General features: G+C 42.1%; 1 protein-coding gene across 2 annotated transcripts in view; it reads right to left on the reverse strand.

The window, feature by feature from the left end:
• The window catches only part of LOC110490131 (segment polarity protein dishevelled homolog DVL-2), a 34,066-nt gene extending 29,681 nt beyond the window's left edge, over positions 1 to 4,385 (reverse strand). For both annotated transcript variants that reach the window (XM_021563324.2, XM_021563323.2), the window contains exon 1: positions 3,788 to 4,385. In XM_021563324.2, the coding sequence (XP_021418999.1) occupies positions 3,788 to 3,948 (161 nt within the window). In that variant the 5' untranslated portion in view covers positions 3,949 to 4,385. The remainder of the gene's footprint in view (positions 1 to 3,787) is intronic.
• Positions 4,386 to 18,509: the final 14,124 nt, after the last annotated feature.

Raw genomic sequence — 18,509 nt, forward strand, 5'->3', positions numbered from 1 at the left:
GAGCAGACATATTGAAAGCCTACATTCTCTCCATTACGGTCTTCCCACCCATTTGTCTCATAGCCTAATGAATGTCAGCAGTCCATAAGTTAAAAGTACAGTCAGTATAGCTCGCTGTATTATCCAGGAGATAATTAGCCTGTTGTAGATGGGAGGGAATTTAACTTACCAGGGAGGCCAGCACTCAAACTAATGGCATAATAAGATTTGTCTGAGGTAGAAAATAACTTTTCTATGGTGTGTGTGTGTATCAGGGTTTCCTTTAGGAAAATGTGGCGCCGGACAAATTTAACGGACCCATATGCATTGGGTGCATAACCCATTAGGGCATCCACTCACAGCATGTACAGCATGACAAAAATCACATATAGATTATGGTAATTTCTTAACAGAACATGCAATCCTGTAATGAAGCATTTTAAAGCAATTTGCGGAAAACCCTAAACAGCACACTTGAGTGGTTCCATATGGGATAAAAATGAAAATCTCTATTAGGAACTTAGTGGGAATCTAAAGATGCAACAACTAGAATGGGTTGCTAATATGACTAGGATTGTGCCTTTGGCTTCTGGACAACGGAAGAAAGTTGATATGAAAACCAATAGAACAGTAGAGAAATTGCATATCGGGAACATGCCGACCAAACCAGACGCAAAATAAATGTACACTTACACTACCGTTCAAAAGTTTGGTGTCACTTAGAAACCTATAGACCAAGAAGAATGATGGTCAAATGCATTTCCGTTAAATGGTATTTGCATCAATGCAAAATTATTTTTTAAAACCATTTCCTACAATTCTTCACAGGGGGAATCCATATTTTTGAAATTAAAACAAATTTTATTTGGTTCTGCCACAAATTATATGAACGAGTAAATCTATTTTTAGAATACAAGGCGAGACAAATACGTGTACATTTATCTAGGCCTACACGCCAACAGTGCCTTATGTATCATAACCATTAAAGATAAATTGCCCCATACAGTGGGGCAATAAAAGTATTTAGTCAGCCACCAATTGTGCAAGTTCTCCCACTTAAAAAGATGAGGCCTGTAATTTTCATCATAGGTACACTTCAACTATGACAGACAAAATGAGAAGAAAAAAAATCCAGAAAAATCACACTGTAGGATTTTAATGAATTTGCAAATTATGGTGGAAAATAAGTATTTGGTCACCTACAAACAAGCAAGATTTCTGGCACTCACAGACCTGTAACTTCTTCTTTAAGAGGCTCCTCTGTCCTCCACTCATTACCTGTATTAATGGCACCTGTTTGAACTTGTTATCAGTATAAAAAACCTGTCCACAACCTCAAAGTCACACTCCAAACTCCACTATGGCCAATACCAAAGAGCTGTCAAAGGACACCAGAAACAAAATTGTAGACCTGCACCAGGCTGTGAAGACTGAATCTGCAATAGGTAAGCAGCTTGGTTTGAAGAAATCAACTGTGGGAGCAATTATTAGGAAATGGAAGACATACAAGACCACTGATAATCTCCCTCGATCTGGGGCTCCACGCAAGATCTCACCCCATGGGATCAAAATGATCACGGTGAGCAAAAATCCCAGAACCACACCAGACCTAGTGAATGACCTGCAGAGAGCTGGGACCAAAGTAACAAAGCCTACCATCAGGCCCTGGGTTCCTCCTAATGCAAGACAATGCTAGACCTCATGTGGCTGGAGTGTGTCAGCAGTTCCTGCAAGAGGAAGGCATTGATGCTATGGACTGGCCCGCCCGTTCCCCAGACCCGAATCCAATTGAGCACAACTGGGACATCATGTCTATCTGCATCCACCAACGCCACGTTGCACCACAGACTGTCCAGGAGTTGGCGGATGCTTTAGTCCAGGTCTGGGAGGAGATCCCTCAGGAGACCATCCGCCACCTCATCAGGAGCATGACCAGGCATTGTAGGGATGTCATACAGGCATGTGGAGGCCACACACACTACTGAGCCTCATTTTGACTTGTTTTAAGGACATTACATCAAAGTTGGATCAGCCTGTAGTGTGGTTTTCCACTTTAATTTTGAGTGTGACTCCAAATCCAGACCTCCATGGGTTGATAAATTTGATTTCCATTGATCATTTTTGTGTGATTTTGTTGTCAGCACATTCAACTATGTAAAGAAAAAAATATTCATTCAGATTTAGGATGTTATTTTAGTGTTCCCTTTATTTTTTTGAGCAGTATGTATGTATGTATGTATGTGTGTGTGTGTGTGTAAAAAATAATAATAATTGACATTACTTCAAAACAGACTAGTGCAAAACATTACTTATCATTGGAAATGAAAAATGACCCAATTGATCATGATACTTTTCTGATAAAAAAGTGGGGGTGCTAAAACATGCACCCTGATTTTGAACGTGGGGATGCAGCTCCTCCATCGCTCAGGCGCCTGTGTGTGTGTTTTCAATGGTTGAAGTTGCTAAATCATGGCGGTCATGCTTTAAATGGCTGGAACTGTGAATGTGTAAATCTAACCTCGGGCAGAGCAGGAAAGGCTCATTTGTTAAAGAGAATAGTCGACAGTCTGTGGCAGAGTGTTTTCTCCTGACTCTACTTAAGGGTCGAGAAGGAATGGGGTTTAGGTGAGGAGGAAGTGCAGCTGCTGTGAAGAGGGGAGAGTTCTGGCACTTAGCCCAAACACCGAGATTGCATTCCCAAATGGCACCATATTCACTATAGTCCACTACTTTTTTTGCACTACCCATAGGGCACTGGCCAAAAGTAGTGCACTATATAGGGAATAGGGTGCCATTTGTGACGTATTCAAACAGAGGGATAGAAACACTGAAGACCCCCAGAGATGTATAGGCTACAGAACATCCTCTGTTTAAACAGTGCTGTTGAATAGGGAGTTGTGCATTTGTTTAATTTGCCTCTCACAAGAAAATATATTATTGGGACAGTAAAAACACATGTAGAATATCTAAATATAGACCCATGTTCAATTAGCTGATCATGATATGCCTCCAGTCTAACTATTGGTTATTACTATATAATTAGGCCTACATATTAATATATGATTATACTTTCAAGGACAGAAATAAGGATTCAGGGGTGAATGAAGGAGGCTGTTGAATAGCTACATAATGTGTGAATAAAATACTTTCATTTTAGGTTCTCTAAAGTGCACCAATTCACTGGATCCTAACTTGTTTGGATAGCTGTTACAATCAGTTACTTTGTGTCTCACTAAGAGAGCCATACTTGTTACATTGTTGCCAAAAGTTTGCAACATTGCTGTAACTCAGTCATAGCCAACTAAACTCCACGATTTAAGATCGAGTTGAGCCCCCACTAGTGTGGGAAGACTGGGGTTCTAAATGCGTGCTGAAATTCCTAGTTTTTTACAAAAACGTCGTTTTATATTTAATTTCGGTACTCCAATCCGCTAACACCAGTTGTTCACGTGGAGTTGACGGCTCCTCAGTGGTGCCTTTTCAGAATGCTCATTTACATTCCGGAGGATGATGCTGGCCCTGGCATTATTAGAGACTAAAAAACGACCTTGTGCACCAAGTCAGCAGTTTATCACAGTAAAAACAACATCTCCAGCAATAGTTCCTGGTCAACTGACATGGGACAGACCTACGTTAGGAAGCAATATCTGAATAGCAGTGTGCCATTTCCTTGTCGAATAATTCAATTCATGCCTCGTGACAGAAATGACTTCTGTCCAACATCAATTAGCCTAGGCCATTTAAGACAACCCGTAGCTGGAGTAGCAAACCAGCTTCAAAGCATCATCACATTAACAACCGTCCTTACCCGAAATCCTGATCCATAGATTTGAAGAAAAATTTAAAATTCGGCTTGTTCAAAACTTGTTTGAAATCCAAAAGTGTTATGTCTTCCGAAGGAATAGGGATCTTCACCAGATACGGCGTCTCCTCCTCGTCTATGTGGTAGATTATTTTGGTTTCCGCCATTTCACCAGCCTTTTTCGGTCCCTCAGAACTTTACACACCGAGTAGAACAGTACGAGTGGACGAGGTCTGACCGTAAAGTTACCCTCTCAGCAAACTATTCTACTTCTGAAATCGCGACCATTTAAATGTTTCGGTTGGTTGGTTCCTTGCAGCTGTCCTTGCATACATTAATTATTCGGTCGCTTTCCAGTTTGTGTTAGATAGTTTAATTCCCTCAGGTACGCTGAAATTCGTACAGTTTCCAACAACTTTTTAGGTATGAACTGGGTAGGGAAAGAGGGGGCACAAAGCTATCCCTGCACTGCCAGTAGCCAACGCGGCGTGTGACGTTATAGGCTACATAGGCGTATCTTTACGCCCCTACATCCCCTTCCCTGCTCGGGACATCCAACTGAAATCCCAGCAGATAGCCTAGTAGTATATAGGCCTACTCATGATAGGACTTTCACATGGTACAATAAAATAGTCTTGTACCCGATGTAAAAAAAAATATTCCATATTATTAAAGCTTATCCAATGCTCTGATATATAGGATTTGACCCAGCCTGCCTTCACAGATGCATACAATGACAAAACAGAATGCTTTAAGACTGATTGGCATCTGTCAATTAGGTCTATCAAAGACAAATCACATTAACTCTGTGTAATAAGAAATATATACACTGCTCAAAAAAATAAAGGGAACACTTAAACAACACAATGTAACTCCAAGTCAATCACACTTCTGTGAAATCAAACTGTCCACTTAGGAAACAACACTGATTGACAATACATTTCACATGCTGTTGTGCAAATGGAATAGATAACAGGTGGAAATTATAGGCAATTAGCAAGACACCCCCAATAAAGGAGTGGTTCTGCAGGTGGTGACTAAAGGCTTTGTTACTTTGGTCCCAGCTCTCTGCAGGTCATTCACTAGGTCCCCCCGTGTGGTTCTGGGATTTTTGCTCACCGTTCTTGTGATCATTTTGACCCCACGGGGTGAGATCTTGCGTGGAGCCCCAGATCGAGGGAGATTATCAGTGGTCTTGTCTGTCTTCCATATCTTAATAATTGCTCCCACAGTTGATTTCTTCAAACCAAGCTGCTTACCTATTGCAGATTCAGTCTTCCCAGCCTGGTGCAGGTCTACAATTTTGTTTCTGGTGTCCTTTGACAGCTCTTTGGTCTTGGCCATAGTGGAGTTTGGAGTGTGACTTTGAGGTTGTGGACAGGTGTTTTTTATACTGATAACAAGTTCAAACAGGTGCCATTAATACAGGTAACGAGTGGAGGACAAGAGGAGCCTCTTAAAGAAGAAGTTACAGGTCTGTGAGAGCCAGAAATCTTGCTTGTTTGTAGGTGACCAAATACTTATTTTCCACCATAATTTGCAAATAAATTCATTAAAAATCCTACAATGTGATTTTCTGGATTTGTTTTCTCATTTTGTCTGTCATAGTTGAAGTGTAACTATGATGAAAATTACAGGCCTCTCTCATCTTTTTAAGTGGGAGAACTTGCACAATTGGTGACTGACTAAATACTTTTTTGCCCCACTGTAACTCCAAGTCAATCACACTTCTGTGAAATCAAACTGTCCACTTAGGAAGCAACACTGATTGACAAATTCCACATGCTGTTGTGCAAATGGAATAGACAACAGGTGGAAATTATAGGAAATTAGCAAGACACCTCAAATTAAGGAGTGGTTCTGCAGGTGGTAACCACAGACCACTTCTCAGTTCCTATGCTTCCTGGCTGGTGTTTTGGTCACTTTTGAATGCTGGCCATGCACTCTAGTGGTAGCATGAGACGGAGTCTACAACCCACACAAGTGGCTCAAGTAGTGCAGCTCATCCAGGATGGCACATCAATGCGAGCTGTGGCAAGAAGGTTTGCTGTGTCTGTCAGCGTAGTGTCCAGAGCATGGAGGCGCTACCAGGAGATAGGCCAGTACATCAGGAGACGTGGAGGAGGCCGTAGGAGGGCAACAACCCTCAACCCTGGTATGAGGGCCCAACGTCCACAGGTGGGGGTTGTGCTTACAGCCCAACACCGTGCAGGACGTTTGGCATTTGCCAGAGAACACCAAGATTGGCAAGTTCGCCACTGGCGCCCTGTGCTCTTCACAGATGAAAGCAGGTTCACACTGAGCACATGTGACAGACGTGACAGAGTCTGGAGACGCTGTGGAGAACGTTCTGCTGCCTGCAACATCCTCCAGCATGACCGGTTTGGCAGTGGGTCAGTCATGGTGTGGGGTGGCATTTCTTTGGGGGGCCGCACAGCCCTCCATGTGCTCGCCAGAGGTAGCCTGACTGCCATTAGGTACCGAGATGAGATCCTCAGACCCTGGGTTCCTCCTAATGCAAGACAATGCTAGACCTCATGTGGCTGGAGTGTGTCAGCAGTTCCTGCAAGAGGAAGGCATTGATGCTATGGACTGGCCCGCCCGTTCAGGGAGGAGATCCCTCAGGAGACCATCCTCCACCTCATCAGGAGCATGACCAGGCGTTGTAGGGAGGTCATACTGGCACGTGGAGGCCACACACACTACTGAGCCTCATTTTGACTTGTTTTAAGGACATTACATCAAAGTTTGATCAGTCTGTAGTGTGACTTTCCACTTTAATTTTGAGTGTGACTCCAAGTGCAGACCTCCATGGGTTGATAAATTTGATTCCCATTGATCATTTTTGTGTGATTTTGTTGTCAGCACATTCAACTATGTAAAGAAAAAAGTATTTAATAAGAATATTTCATTCATTCAGATCTAGGATGTGTTATTTTAGTGTTACCTTTATTTTTTTGAGCAGTGTGTAATGATTAAATGATGTATACATTTAAAGTAATGATAGGACTATATCTAACACAATTCTACCCTGTCTCTGTATAATGATGAAGAATGTTTGTCCATAAGAAAGAGGGACTGTTAGCAGGCAAGAAACTGTGGCAGACAACTTGTGACCACTGTGAAACTGATAACAGGGAAGGAAGTCTCCCCACCTAGGGAGAAAGATTGGGCTTGCAGTAGATTGTGTAACATGTGGCAGGATGTGATAAGCAATGTATGCAATGTAGGAGAAGACTTGTAAACTATATTATCATTGTCTGAGAGGAGGGACATTTATGACGAAATGGGAGATATATAAACCAATGTACATGATATGATTGGTAGAGCTCTCGTAAATAAACGTTGCTGACTATTGTAGACTGGCCTCTGCCTGTTTAATTTCAACAAGAACCTTACAAATTCTTGGTAACAGACCGAGTTGTTTAATTGAAGTTCGGTTTATGAACATTCAGAACATAATTCTTGTAACACCATTCTACATCTGATCGTACACCAGGCCCACAGCCTGGGAGGACAGGACAAGACCATTCAACACACCTTGTGTGTTGGAAAATCTTGTACACCTATGCACTTCTCTGCAGCTGCCACCACAACATATATTTTCTGTGGTTTATGTTCCATTTCTGCAGTACAGTTAATAACCATGGCTATGAATGCTAAGAAGCCAACCTTACTGAAACGTGTTATTTCCAATCTCTATTGGCCTCGGCCTACTCATAGAGAGCCTCTTAGGATCCCTCGCCCTGAACCCATCTTCCTCTAAGACTCTCTTCACTGCCTCCTCATACGATACCTTTTGAACTACACTGATCCTGTCAACATCAACCAGCCTTTCTCTCACCAGACACTTCTGATCTCCAGCACCATGAGTACCACTACAGTTAACACACACAACTTTTTCCACAGATACTACACATTCCTTTGTCTCATGCCCTAATGCATACTTCTCACATCTAGGAATCTCCCTCCTACACATAGTCATAAGCTTGGCACAGAAAACACCATAATGGATTCGGGACAAAAACTCTCACGGGATAACTGACCCATCCTAACTTGACTTTGTTGGGTAAAGACTATGCGTCAAAACTCCTCTGGACAGACAGTATCCGTTTCACCACGCTCTCCACCGGGTCTGTGTCGCACCAAGCGACATGAGTCACAAACACCAGGAATCCTCCATTTCTGTTGGTCCTCCTCAACACTTAGCGTCACTCCAGTTATCACTCCTTTCAATGGCGCCCTGCTGCGGAGAGCAAAGAAAGTCACAGTTCTTGTACCAAGGCGCGGAGTACCAGCTCCCTCTGGATGAAAATCATCATATATCCACTTAGAGTTACTTTCGCCGATTCAACAGGCCAACCACTTCTCCAACAATCCTGACACCACATATGGATCAGCCAGAAGGCAAGGATCCATTCTCCCCAAAAATCTTGCTCCCACTGGGTAAGAATCATCCTTGTAAGCATCGGGACGAGGCCCGAAGTCGTCAGTCTTCAACGCACCTGCCACCGCAGATAATTCATCCTAACCCTCTACCTGCCGCCATTACTCCCCAAGGTTTCCTGCCCATTTTCATCGCCATGATGCCTTAAAAAAATTTAAATAATAATTAAGACTATGATTGGAAGAATCGGGTGTGTTGCCGATTGGCCTTCATATGCCTACACTGTCCCTTGTGTTCAGGGACCGTATTCACAGGCAGCCCAATTCTGATTTTTTCCACAAATTTGTATTTTGACCAATCACAGATCTTTTCACATCAGATCTTTTTTTTAAGGCTGATGTAACTGGTCAAAATACCAATTAGTGGAAAAAATAAACAATTGGGCCGCTTGTCTAAAATGCAGCCACAGTGTGAATCGTCACCTGATAATTTCGCATATCTGGCTTGTTCAAATCGGAAGAACAGTTACTGTGGCAGTGTCGTGTGCATTTCTGACAGTAGCAAAAGTAGAGTTCCTGCCCGACTAGATGCGTAGGCATTGCATCAACCAATGGTTGCGTGCCACGTCATCAGACAAACATATCATATGTGTTTGGCTGATATATTAACCAGACCTAAGACCCTGTTCCTCATAAGACCCTTTATAACAAGCCCAACATTGCAAGCCCAATTTTCCTAGGAATGCCCTGTAACTTGATTAATCAGGAACCTTGGGACTTGTGATAACCTGATTCACATTAAGCCAAGACTAGCGATAGGTCTGGCTTTGCAAACTCAGGAAACCAATGCAGGCCAAAGAAATCTAGGAATGTTAGGATTTGCAGAAACATGTGAAAAGAGTTTCCATACTTTCCATGTGCAACATTCTTGTTTGTCGAGTCTACGGATTATGCCCTCTGATAATTTGTACATCTGAGTTGGGCTAGAATTGGACTGAATCTGCCCTCAATTATAATGAAAAAGAATGACATAACTGCCCTGACCATCTTGAACTCATTAGATACCCCCGTAAAACACTGCAAAGGATATTATCCTAAAGCTCTTAAGTCGGCGTTCTTAACAAATAAGGCAGTATTTCTGATTACTCTAGCTCAAGGGGAGCCACTTCAAATACCCCTTTTTCCCCCCCCAATTCCGTGGTATACAATTGGTAGTTACAGACTTGTCCCATGGCTGCAACTTCCTTATGGACTCGGGAGAGGTGAAGGTCAAGAGCGGTGCGTGACACGGCCAGCTGTGACACAGCCTGGGATCGAACCCGGGTCGGTAGTGACACCTTAGACCGCTGCGCCACTTGGGAGGTCCATCAAAAAATTTGACCCTCTGTTGAATTTCAAAATCCCGATGTGGCCCTTGAGCCAAAAAGTTTTCCCTCCCCTGCTCTAAGCTAGTATGCAGTGCATAATGATAAAGACAGAAACGCATTGTCAAACTAAACTGAACAAAAATATAAACACAACATGTAAAGTGTTGGTCCCATGTATCATAATCTGAAATAACAGATACCAAACATTTTCCATATGCACAAAGAGCTTATTTCTCTCAAATGTTGTGCACCCATTTGTTTACATCCCTGTTAGTGAGCATTTCTTCTTTGCCAAGATAATCCATCCGCCTGACAGGTGTGGCATATCAAGAAGCTGAATAAACAGCATGATCATTACACAGGTGCACATTGTGCTGGGGACAATGAAGGGCCACTCTGACAACACAATTCCACAGCTGTCTCTCTAGTTTTGAGGGAGGGTGCAATTGGCATGTTGACTGCAGGATTTTCCACCATAGCTGTTGCCAGAGAATTTTGTATTTTTCTCTACCATAAGCTACCTCCAATGTCATTTTAGAGAATTTGGTAGTACGTCCAACCAGCCTCACAACCGCAGACCACATTTAACCATGCTGGCCCAGGACCATGCCGGCCCGGGATTTGCACAACCAAAACATTTCTACACAAACGGTCAGAAACCGCCTCAGGGAAGCTAATCTGTGTGATCGTCGTCCTCACCAAGGTCTTGATCTGACTGTAGTCTGGTGTCGTAACCAACTTCAGTTTGCAAATCCTCACCTTCGATGGCCACTGGCACGCTGGAGAAGTGTGCTCTTCATGGATGAATCACGGTTTCAACTGTACTGGGCAGATGGTATGACGTCTTGTGGGCGAGCGGTTTGCTGATGTCAATGTTGTGAACAGAGTGCCCCATGGTGGTGGTGGGGTTATGGTATGGGCAGGCATAAACTACGGACAACGAACACAATTGCATTTTATCAATGGCAATTTGAAAGCACTGAGATACCCTGACGAGATCCTGAGGCCCATTGTCGTGACATTCATCCAATACCATCACCTCATGTTTCAACATCATAATGCATGGCCCCATGTCGCAAGGATCTGTATTCAATTCCTGTATGCTAAAATAGTCCCAGTTCTTCCATGGCCTGCATACTCACCAGACATGTTACACATTGAGCATGTTTGGGATAATCTGGATCGACGTGTATGACAGCATGTCCAGTTTCCGCCAATATCTAGCAACTTTGCACAGCCATTGAAGAGGAGTGGGACAAAATTCCACAGGCTACAATCAACAGCCTGATCAACTCTATGCGAAGGAGATGTGTTATGCCGCATAAGGCAAATGGTGGTCACACCAGATACTGACTGGTTTTCTGATTCTCTGTGACCATCAGATGCATATCTGTATTATCAATAGTGGTTATGATTAGCATGGTGGAACCAACCTGATCGCTGCATTTACCTTTCTATTTCACTTCAGATATCGTGATGTGTAGAGAAATAGAATGGTACACGAAGTGACCAAAATGACCACTACTTGTATCTGCTTGGCTGGGTTATTAACCTACTAGTTTATGAAACCCGTTATTTTTTAATACAACTTTTCACATAACACACATTTACAGTAAATCTGGTCATGCCAATTCTAGGTCATCACTAGTTACCACAGCCACAAAGTCATAAACACCACCCATTTCCAAAAATTCTTAACCAGACTGCTAACCTCATGCCTAACCTTTAAGACCAAAATATTTTTGTTTTCAGGAATTTCTACAATATAGCCACTTTTGACTTTGTGGCTGTGGTAACCCTAATTCTATGCTTTACAAGATCTAGACTGACTAGCTCCAGATTGGATTGATTCAGGCAAGTGACACCATTGCGGTTTGTTGCGCCTAGTTCACTGTATTAGTCAGACTCAGACATTGAGTTAGCTACCACCATATCTGCATCCATTATTTATTTTAGCTGGCTACCTAGATTTGCACATGGAGCTTTTCAAAAAAGGGGGCATGATTTGTTGACAATGGTTATCCAAACTTAATTTACTCGTTGTGAAGCACTGAGGTTCTAAACTCCATTTTAGACTAATTATCACCAAAATTATCCTATTTACACTTTGTAGTCAATTTTGACACTAGAATAAATGTTTGCCACATGTGCAGTTATCAAAAGGATTAGTTGCTTTTTAGGGGGAGTCATTCGTGAAATTCACATACCCACCATGCCCTTACCATGAGTTCCAATCTTAGAATGATCCTTGTCAACCAAAGGCTTGGCTTCATCCTTCTCTTTACCTAGATCTTCAATCAGACCCTCTTTCTCTGTGGTAAACTCTGCTCCAAAGTCTCCAATAGGCTCAGGAATGAACTCTGGGTCTGGGATGGGCTCCAGCTCTGAGAACAGACTATAGTTAGCACAGAGCCTACATTCAATTACCACACATCCAAACCAGGAAGGTCATTACCTCCTTGGGACCGATTAGTCCTTTCTGCCTGAAGAGGCCATCATGTAGAGCTAACGAAACCTTGCTTGTTGTCGGGTCTGACCATCGGGCCCAAGGGACTACCAGCATTTTGGGATTGGGCATAATAAGTTCCAGGAAAGAAATGTAATAGCTAGTGTTGCAAGAATTGGTAGCATATATGAATATGAAAAGTGTGCCTAATGGCCCCCTTTAGAGTGCGGTACTTTTGACCACCGCTTACATAAGGTATAACAACACAATGTCATTTCAGACAGCCAAAGTACCACCTCAAGTCCATTCCAGTCGACTGGGCTTCCTGTCCCATGTACTGGAGGGGACGCCAGGGATATGGACACCATCCCTCCCCATGGAGTTAAAGGTGCACTCTTCTGTTTGGCTGGGAAGACCATCATGGGTCCCAAAATGTATGAAAGAAGATGTACTCATGGACCAAGAACACGCCATCTTGTAACAAATGCTATGGTTATCCCAGTGGAGAAGTCACAGCCCAGTAACAGTATCTAAGGAGGGCTCAGCTTGACAATGGGTTAATTGGAAGTAAGTCAGAACATGCCTTGTTGCTAGGCTCGGCCTATGACAAGGTCTGCCATAAGGTGGGAAATGATGTACAACTGGAAAAAACAGGACGAAAAACAAAATAAATAACTTTTTATTTTATTTTTCTTGGGACATTACAAAATCACACAAACAAAAATGATCACAGATTAAACACTAATCTGCTCACAAAGACAACACACAATTGTATATTTAGGCACATTCGCTCAGACTTACATGGTGACACTAAAGAGGCCAATTGAAATCGGGCCACAGTGTATTTCTAGGGAGTTTTTCCTAGCCACCGTGCTTCTACACCTGCATTGCTTGCTGTTTGGGGTTTTAGGCTGGGTTTCTGTACAGCACTTTGAGATATCAGGTGATGTACGAAGGGCTATATAAATACATTTGATTTGATTTATGACTACTCAACACAGTGTACTTACAAATCTGAATAACCATTGTAGGCCTTGTCATCCTGGGTTCTACGCATGAACCCCGACTGGTCGGCAGGCAGCTGGGAGTCCATCAAGCACCTGGAGGGGAAAGATCAGGGTCAGAATACATTCAACGTATTGTTTCCTCTTCCTTTCTACCCAACAAACAACCCTTTGGTGGAAAGGTTCTACCTGAAAAAGTTTTTATACAGGGACAGCCGGAGAACAATCATTTTAGGTAGTGTTAGCAGTTGATGGTATTCTTCAATAACACAGACCCCAAAGCAAATCAGGGGGAGCAAAATAGGTTTATTCAAAGAGAACAAACCATAGTTGTTATGCGGGGAAGTAGATGGTCATTCTTCCCTGTTCTCAGTGATTCTCCACAGAACAAAGTGACAGGATGTTGACCAATTGGAATTCCTTGCAATAAAACTGGGCCAATGGCCAAATAACAAGTATCCTGTTTCAGGCTCAATGTATAGACAATTCGGACCAATGAGAACTTGCCACATGTAACCGAGTCCTGGACTGAAATTCCTCCCGTGTCTCTGACCATTTAAATCATTATTTCCCTATTACAGAAAAATAACTATTTCCATTATTCATTAATTCCCTCTTGACCTTTAGTCCTCTGTGTTGTGTATTTATCTTAAAATATTCTTACACAAGCCGCTTTAAGTTAGTAGTTAGTTATTTTCCCAATGAAGATGTATCTGGGAACAGAGTTCCTGTCAGGGTCCAGTGTGACCACGCAGCTGCTGACAAAGACCCTAAGCCTGGTGTGGTAAGCAACCCTGACCAACGCCTCCATGTTGATTTGGATCTCCCAGGAAGTAGACTCCAGACCAATGTTCCCTCTAATTTTTTTACAGCACTGAGCAAATTTAAAGGACTGCTGAGTGCAAACTTGAAAAGTTAATGTTTACTGTGAATTCCGAGGCTGTACTGTACCCGCATAGGAAGTTACAGTTAACAGTGGCTATGTAGGCTACTGTGGCTATTTGGTCATAATGTAGGTCTACCAGATTGGGCTACCATCAAAAACAATGGAGAAAATGCATCCTATAAACATTTTTACATGTAATTAGCTGTTCTATCATTCAGCCTACAGTAGCAGCCAATGTGTGGTGTTTAATGTAGGCCTACATTCAAACATGCAGGGCTTGACATTAACCTGGTTATACACTTGTCCTTCAGACAAGATGGCTGAACATGTGTTTGATGCAAGAAGCCACTTTACAAAATGAAATGCATTATTCTCATACCATTATTACAGCGAATCAGACAAATCACGCCACCCTCTGCCTATTGGCTACTTAGTTTTTTCAAGCCAGTCTCAAAATATAACACTACCCCCTTAAGACAAAAAAAAGCTCTTTACCTGACTCGCTTTTCAAATATGTATAGAAATGTACATGTTTTGTGCTCTTGTAGGAAGCAATCACTCCCCTATTGCTGACTACAAATGAATGGGCTAATAACTCAAATAATTGTATATAGCCCTTCTTACATCAGCTGATATATCAAAGTGCTGTACAGAAACCCAGCCTAAAACCCCAAACAGCAAGCAATGCAGGTGTAGAAGCACGGTGGCTAGGAAAAACTCCCTAGAAAGGCCCAAACCTAGGAAGAAACCTAGAGAGGAACCAGGCTATGAGGGGTGGCCAGTCCTCTTCTGGCTGTGCCGGGTGGAGATTATAACAGAACATGGCCAAGATGTTCAAATGTTCATAAATGACCCGCATGGTCAAATAATAGTAATCACAGTGCACAGTGAACTCACTAACTAGTAAAGGATATGAACAAAATGTGCACACGTGGTCACATGCACTCACAACTGCTTATGTTGTAAACACAATCCAGTTAAAAGTAATATGGCACAGATCCATGGCAATGGTCTATTTGCATATAGGCCTACTGCAGCTCTGATTGTTTATGCCACACCGGTCTGTGTAGAGTATGGGCTGAGTAGTGCGTGTCAATGCAATAGAGTCCTACTCCGAAGAGATCGACTTACAACAAAATCTCCTGCATAGTCACCTCCAGAGTGGCACAGCTGTCTAAGTCACAGCATTGCCGTGCTAGAAGCGTCACTACAGACCCAGGGACGATCCCAGGCTGTGTTACAGCCAGCTGCAACCGGGAGACCCATGAGGCAGCGCACAATTGGCCCAGCGTTGTCTGGGTTAAGCGAGCAGTGTGTCAAGAAGCCGGGCCGTGTTTCAGAGGACGTATGCCTCTCCCGAGTCCATAAGGGAGTTGCAGCGATGGGACAAGACTGTAAATACCAATTGGATATCACGATAGTGGGGGGGAAAAGGGGTAAAAAAGTACAAAAAAAATTATAAACAAAAAATACAATTATTGCAGTTTGTTTTGTTTCTGTATGTTGCATTAAAAGTGGCTAATATTGCATTGATTATATCACAATTGCCACAGTAAAGTGAAACGTTAATAGGGAAAACTCTAGAACAAGCATTTGAGTTAAGAATTAACATACCAGACGAGGATGACCACGCGCTGCTGCCGAGGTCTACGATTAGTCACCACCCCAAAACGCAACACGAGGTTGAAGAAGACAAAGGAACCTCAATGCTACGGTTGAGTAGGGCCACTCAAGGACATGTCTCCCTTACACTTCTTTGTGTGTTATTTCATAGTTTTGATGTCTTCACTATTATTCTACGATGTAGAAAATGATACAAATAAAGAAAAACCCTTGATTGAGTAGGTGTGTCCAAACTTTTGACTGCTACAGTATGTGAAGATCTATGATGCACATGACTGGGAAATGATCACTGCCCAATGGCGATTTTAGCATGTAAATCTTGGTGGGGCAAAGTAAAAAAAATATATATAAAAAGGTTTATATTTGCATGCCAGCAAAGCCACTAAACAATACATGAATTGCACAATAACAGTGAGAAACAGTTAGGCCTATATAAAGCTGTCCCAACAGCATAGCTTTCTCTTCAGCACCATGGAGTGAATCCTTACCACTGCTACACCTGGCTATCAGCAGAGCCTTGTCTGGCAGCAAAACAGTTAATTAAGCCTAATTTACTTCCTTTAAAAAAACATAGCTGACTTGCTTAAATAAATGTGGTTTCTACTGACAATTGAGATGTACACGTTGTGGCATATGGGGACGACAAGCGGATAAGAGGGAATTCGTAATTTAGATAGACATTAATGAGCGAGCTAAGAAAGACGTAGTCAATATAACTATTTGTTCAGCACTTTTGAAATGTACAGCGACAGAATTCAGAACATGGGCTTTTCTTACAGTATTCTCCCTGTACACCAAGTCAGAACCGTTGGATAAATAAAGGGGGCACATAAACATAGACAATGAAAGCTCTTACAATATTCGTTGATGACATTTCTCTAAAACAGTAGGGTGAGGCACATAGGCTACTAACAGCTTAGTACACAACATACGCTTTGTATTACTTTCTTAGCTACAGTATACATATCTCCCTTGCATATGACATAATTTATGCAGCAGCACACAATACATTATTGGACTCACCTTGTTGTGCTGTGTTCGCTTGAACAGGAAAGTGGGCCGGCGGTTCTTCTTGTGGGCAAGTTTTGTCATCAAACTTCGTCATCAAAGTCTGGCATTCTCTGGATTTATGATGCTTTCAAAGACAACTGGGAACTCTGAAAAAAACTATGTTGAATCATGACGTTAGTGATCTTCAGGTCGGAGCTCTAGAAAGAGGTCCGAGTTCTCGACTTGGAATTCAGAGTTGGAGGACCGTTCAAAACATATTTTTCCAGTTTGAGGTTGTTTTTTTTTTTCCCCCCCGGAGTTCCCAGTTGTCTTGAACTTGCTGAAATCTGAGATTTCCCAGTTCCGAGTTTCCAGTCGTTTTGAACGTGGTAGAAGTCATGCTGGATGGACAGCATGGCCAATATATTCAACCTTTTCTGGCCCATGGTGTAGCATGGGAATGTTTATCCTTTTAAGCTTGGAAAAGAGACCCTTAAAGTAGCAGACTTGGACCAAACACCCTCTCCACTGAATAGCAGGTTAGTGATTGCTTCGCAATGCTTGGAGTTAGCTACTGATTCGTTCCAAACCACTCAATGTTGAATCTGCAATTTCAAACTTGTTGCGTAATGTTTATGTCCAATGGCCGATGAGCACCGATATGTTTTATATATAATTTATCTTCATATGACAAGGATTTGCAAGTAGATTGCCGACTTGATGCATGATGACTGCTTGTCTAGCTACGATTTTGAAAGTATGATGTTGACATGATCAGTACAATCAAAGCTACAACGTGAATTTACATAATTTTATCTGTGGCCAATGACCTTGAGTCTTCTTGGATGGGTAATTCTTATGCAAATCTATGGCAGCACCCAAGGGGCTTGAATTTTCGAGGTCTCACTGTAGACTTTGCAGTGACATAGTGTCCCCGTGAGCCAATCAAGGTGCAACTAGAGAACATTACCAAACCGTCATTGAAAATAAGAATTTGTTCTTAACTGACTGCCTATTTAAATAAAGGTTAAAAAAAATATATACATACAGAAATGGGCATAAAATGATTATTGTAATTAAACAATGTGATATTACCCCCTTCTCCACAAATCTCCACTGCCACACATTCATGTTCTTTTAAACCATTAATTGCTTTATGTGCTACAACTTATTTGATAAATGTAGCACACCCACCACCTGAACCTTCTATTTTATCACTTCTCACTGAGATAAACCCAGGTATAATATAATCCAATTGAGGTTTAAGAAATGTTTCTTGTAATCACACACCATGTCCGGTAAAACATCTAAATCATGTATACATGATACTTAAATTCCTTTCCATTGGCTTTCAAACTCCTAGCGTTCCATTGGACAACAAGGAACACCATAACACTATGTATTATCCTGATCATTTGCCATTCGGTTCAGCATCCGATGTATCACCTCTACCGTAACTTCAGAAATCCCCAGAATGTCTTTGGCTGCCTTCACTACTTCTTTGATTTGTGCAGTCCTGCTCTTATGTGTTGCAGTCATATTGATTGCCCTACACATAAAGGCCAAGAAGTCAACACGATCTACTACCATGGTTCTCTGTTATCGATAATTTATGCTTGCATATCACATTAACAATCAGCTGAGATTCCACTGGCGTCCTCGGAGAGACCACTATCCATGTTGTATCTGGAGTATTTTGAACACTTGGTTTGTTATTCACTTTCCGAACAGCCTCAGCATAGGATACATTGTAATGTTGTATCTGTGCGCTTCCATGGCTTTCTGTTGTACTTCACATCCTCCATATGCTGCACTGTTCTCCGTCACAACATTTAACTTTAGCATCAGGCTCACATTTCCCATACTTGTGATCAGTGGCAATGCATCATTCATGCAGAGCTCCACCTGTTTAGCTGGCATATTATTTTGGCATTAAAACAAGTCACATATCACTTTGCAAACAATGTAAAAAAAAATAATTGAGTTAATAAAGCTGCATACAGACATGGTCTCTTTTTAGCTTTCT

This window comes from Oncorhynchus mykiss, chromosome 15 (assembly GCF_013265735.2).
Source record: "Oncorhynchus mykiss isolate Arlee chromosome 15, USDA_OmykA_1.1, whole genome shotgun sequence".
Classification (NCBI taxonomy): Eukaryota; Metazoa; Chordata; class Actinopteri; order Salmoniformes; family Salmonidae; genus Oncorhynchus; species Oncorhynchus mykiss.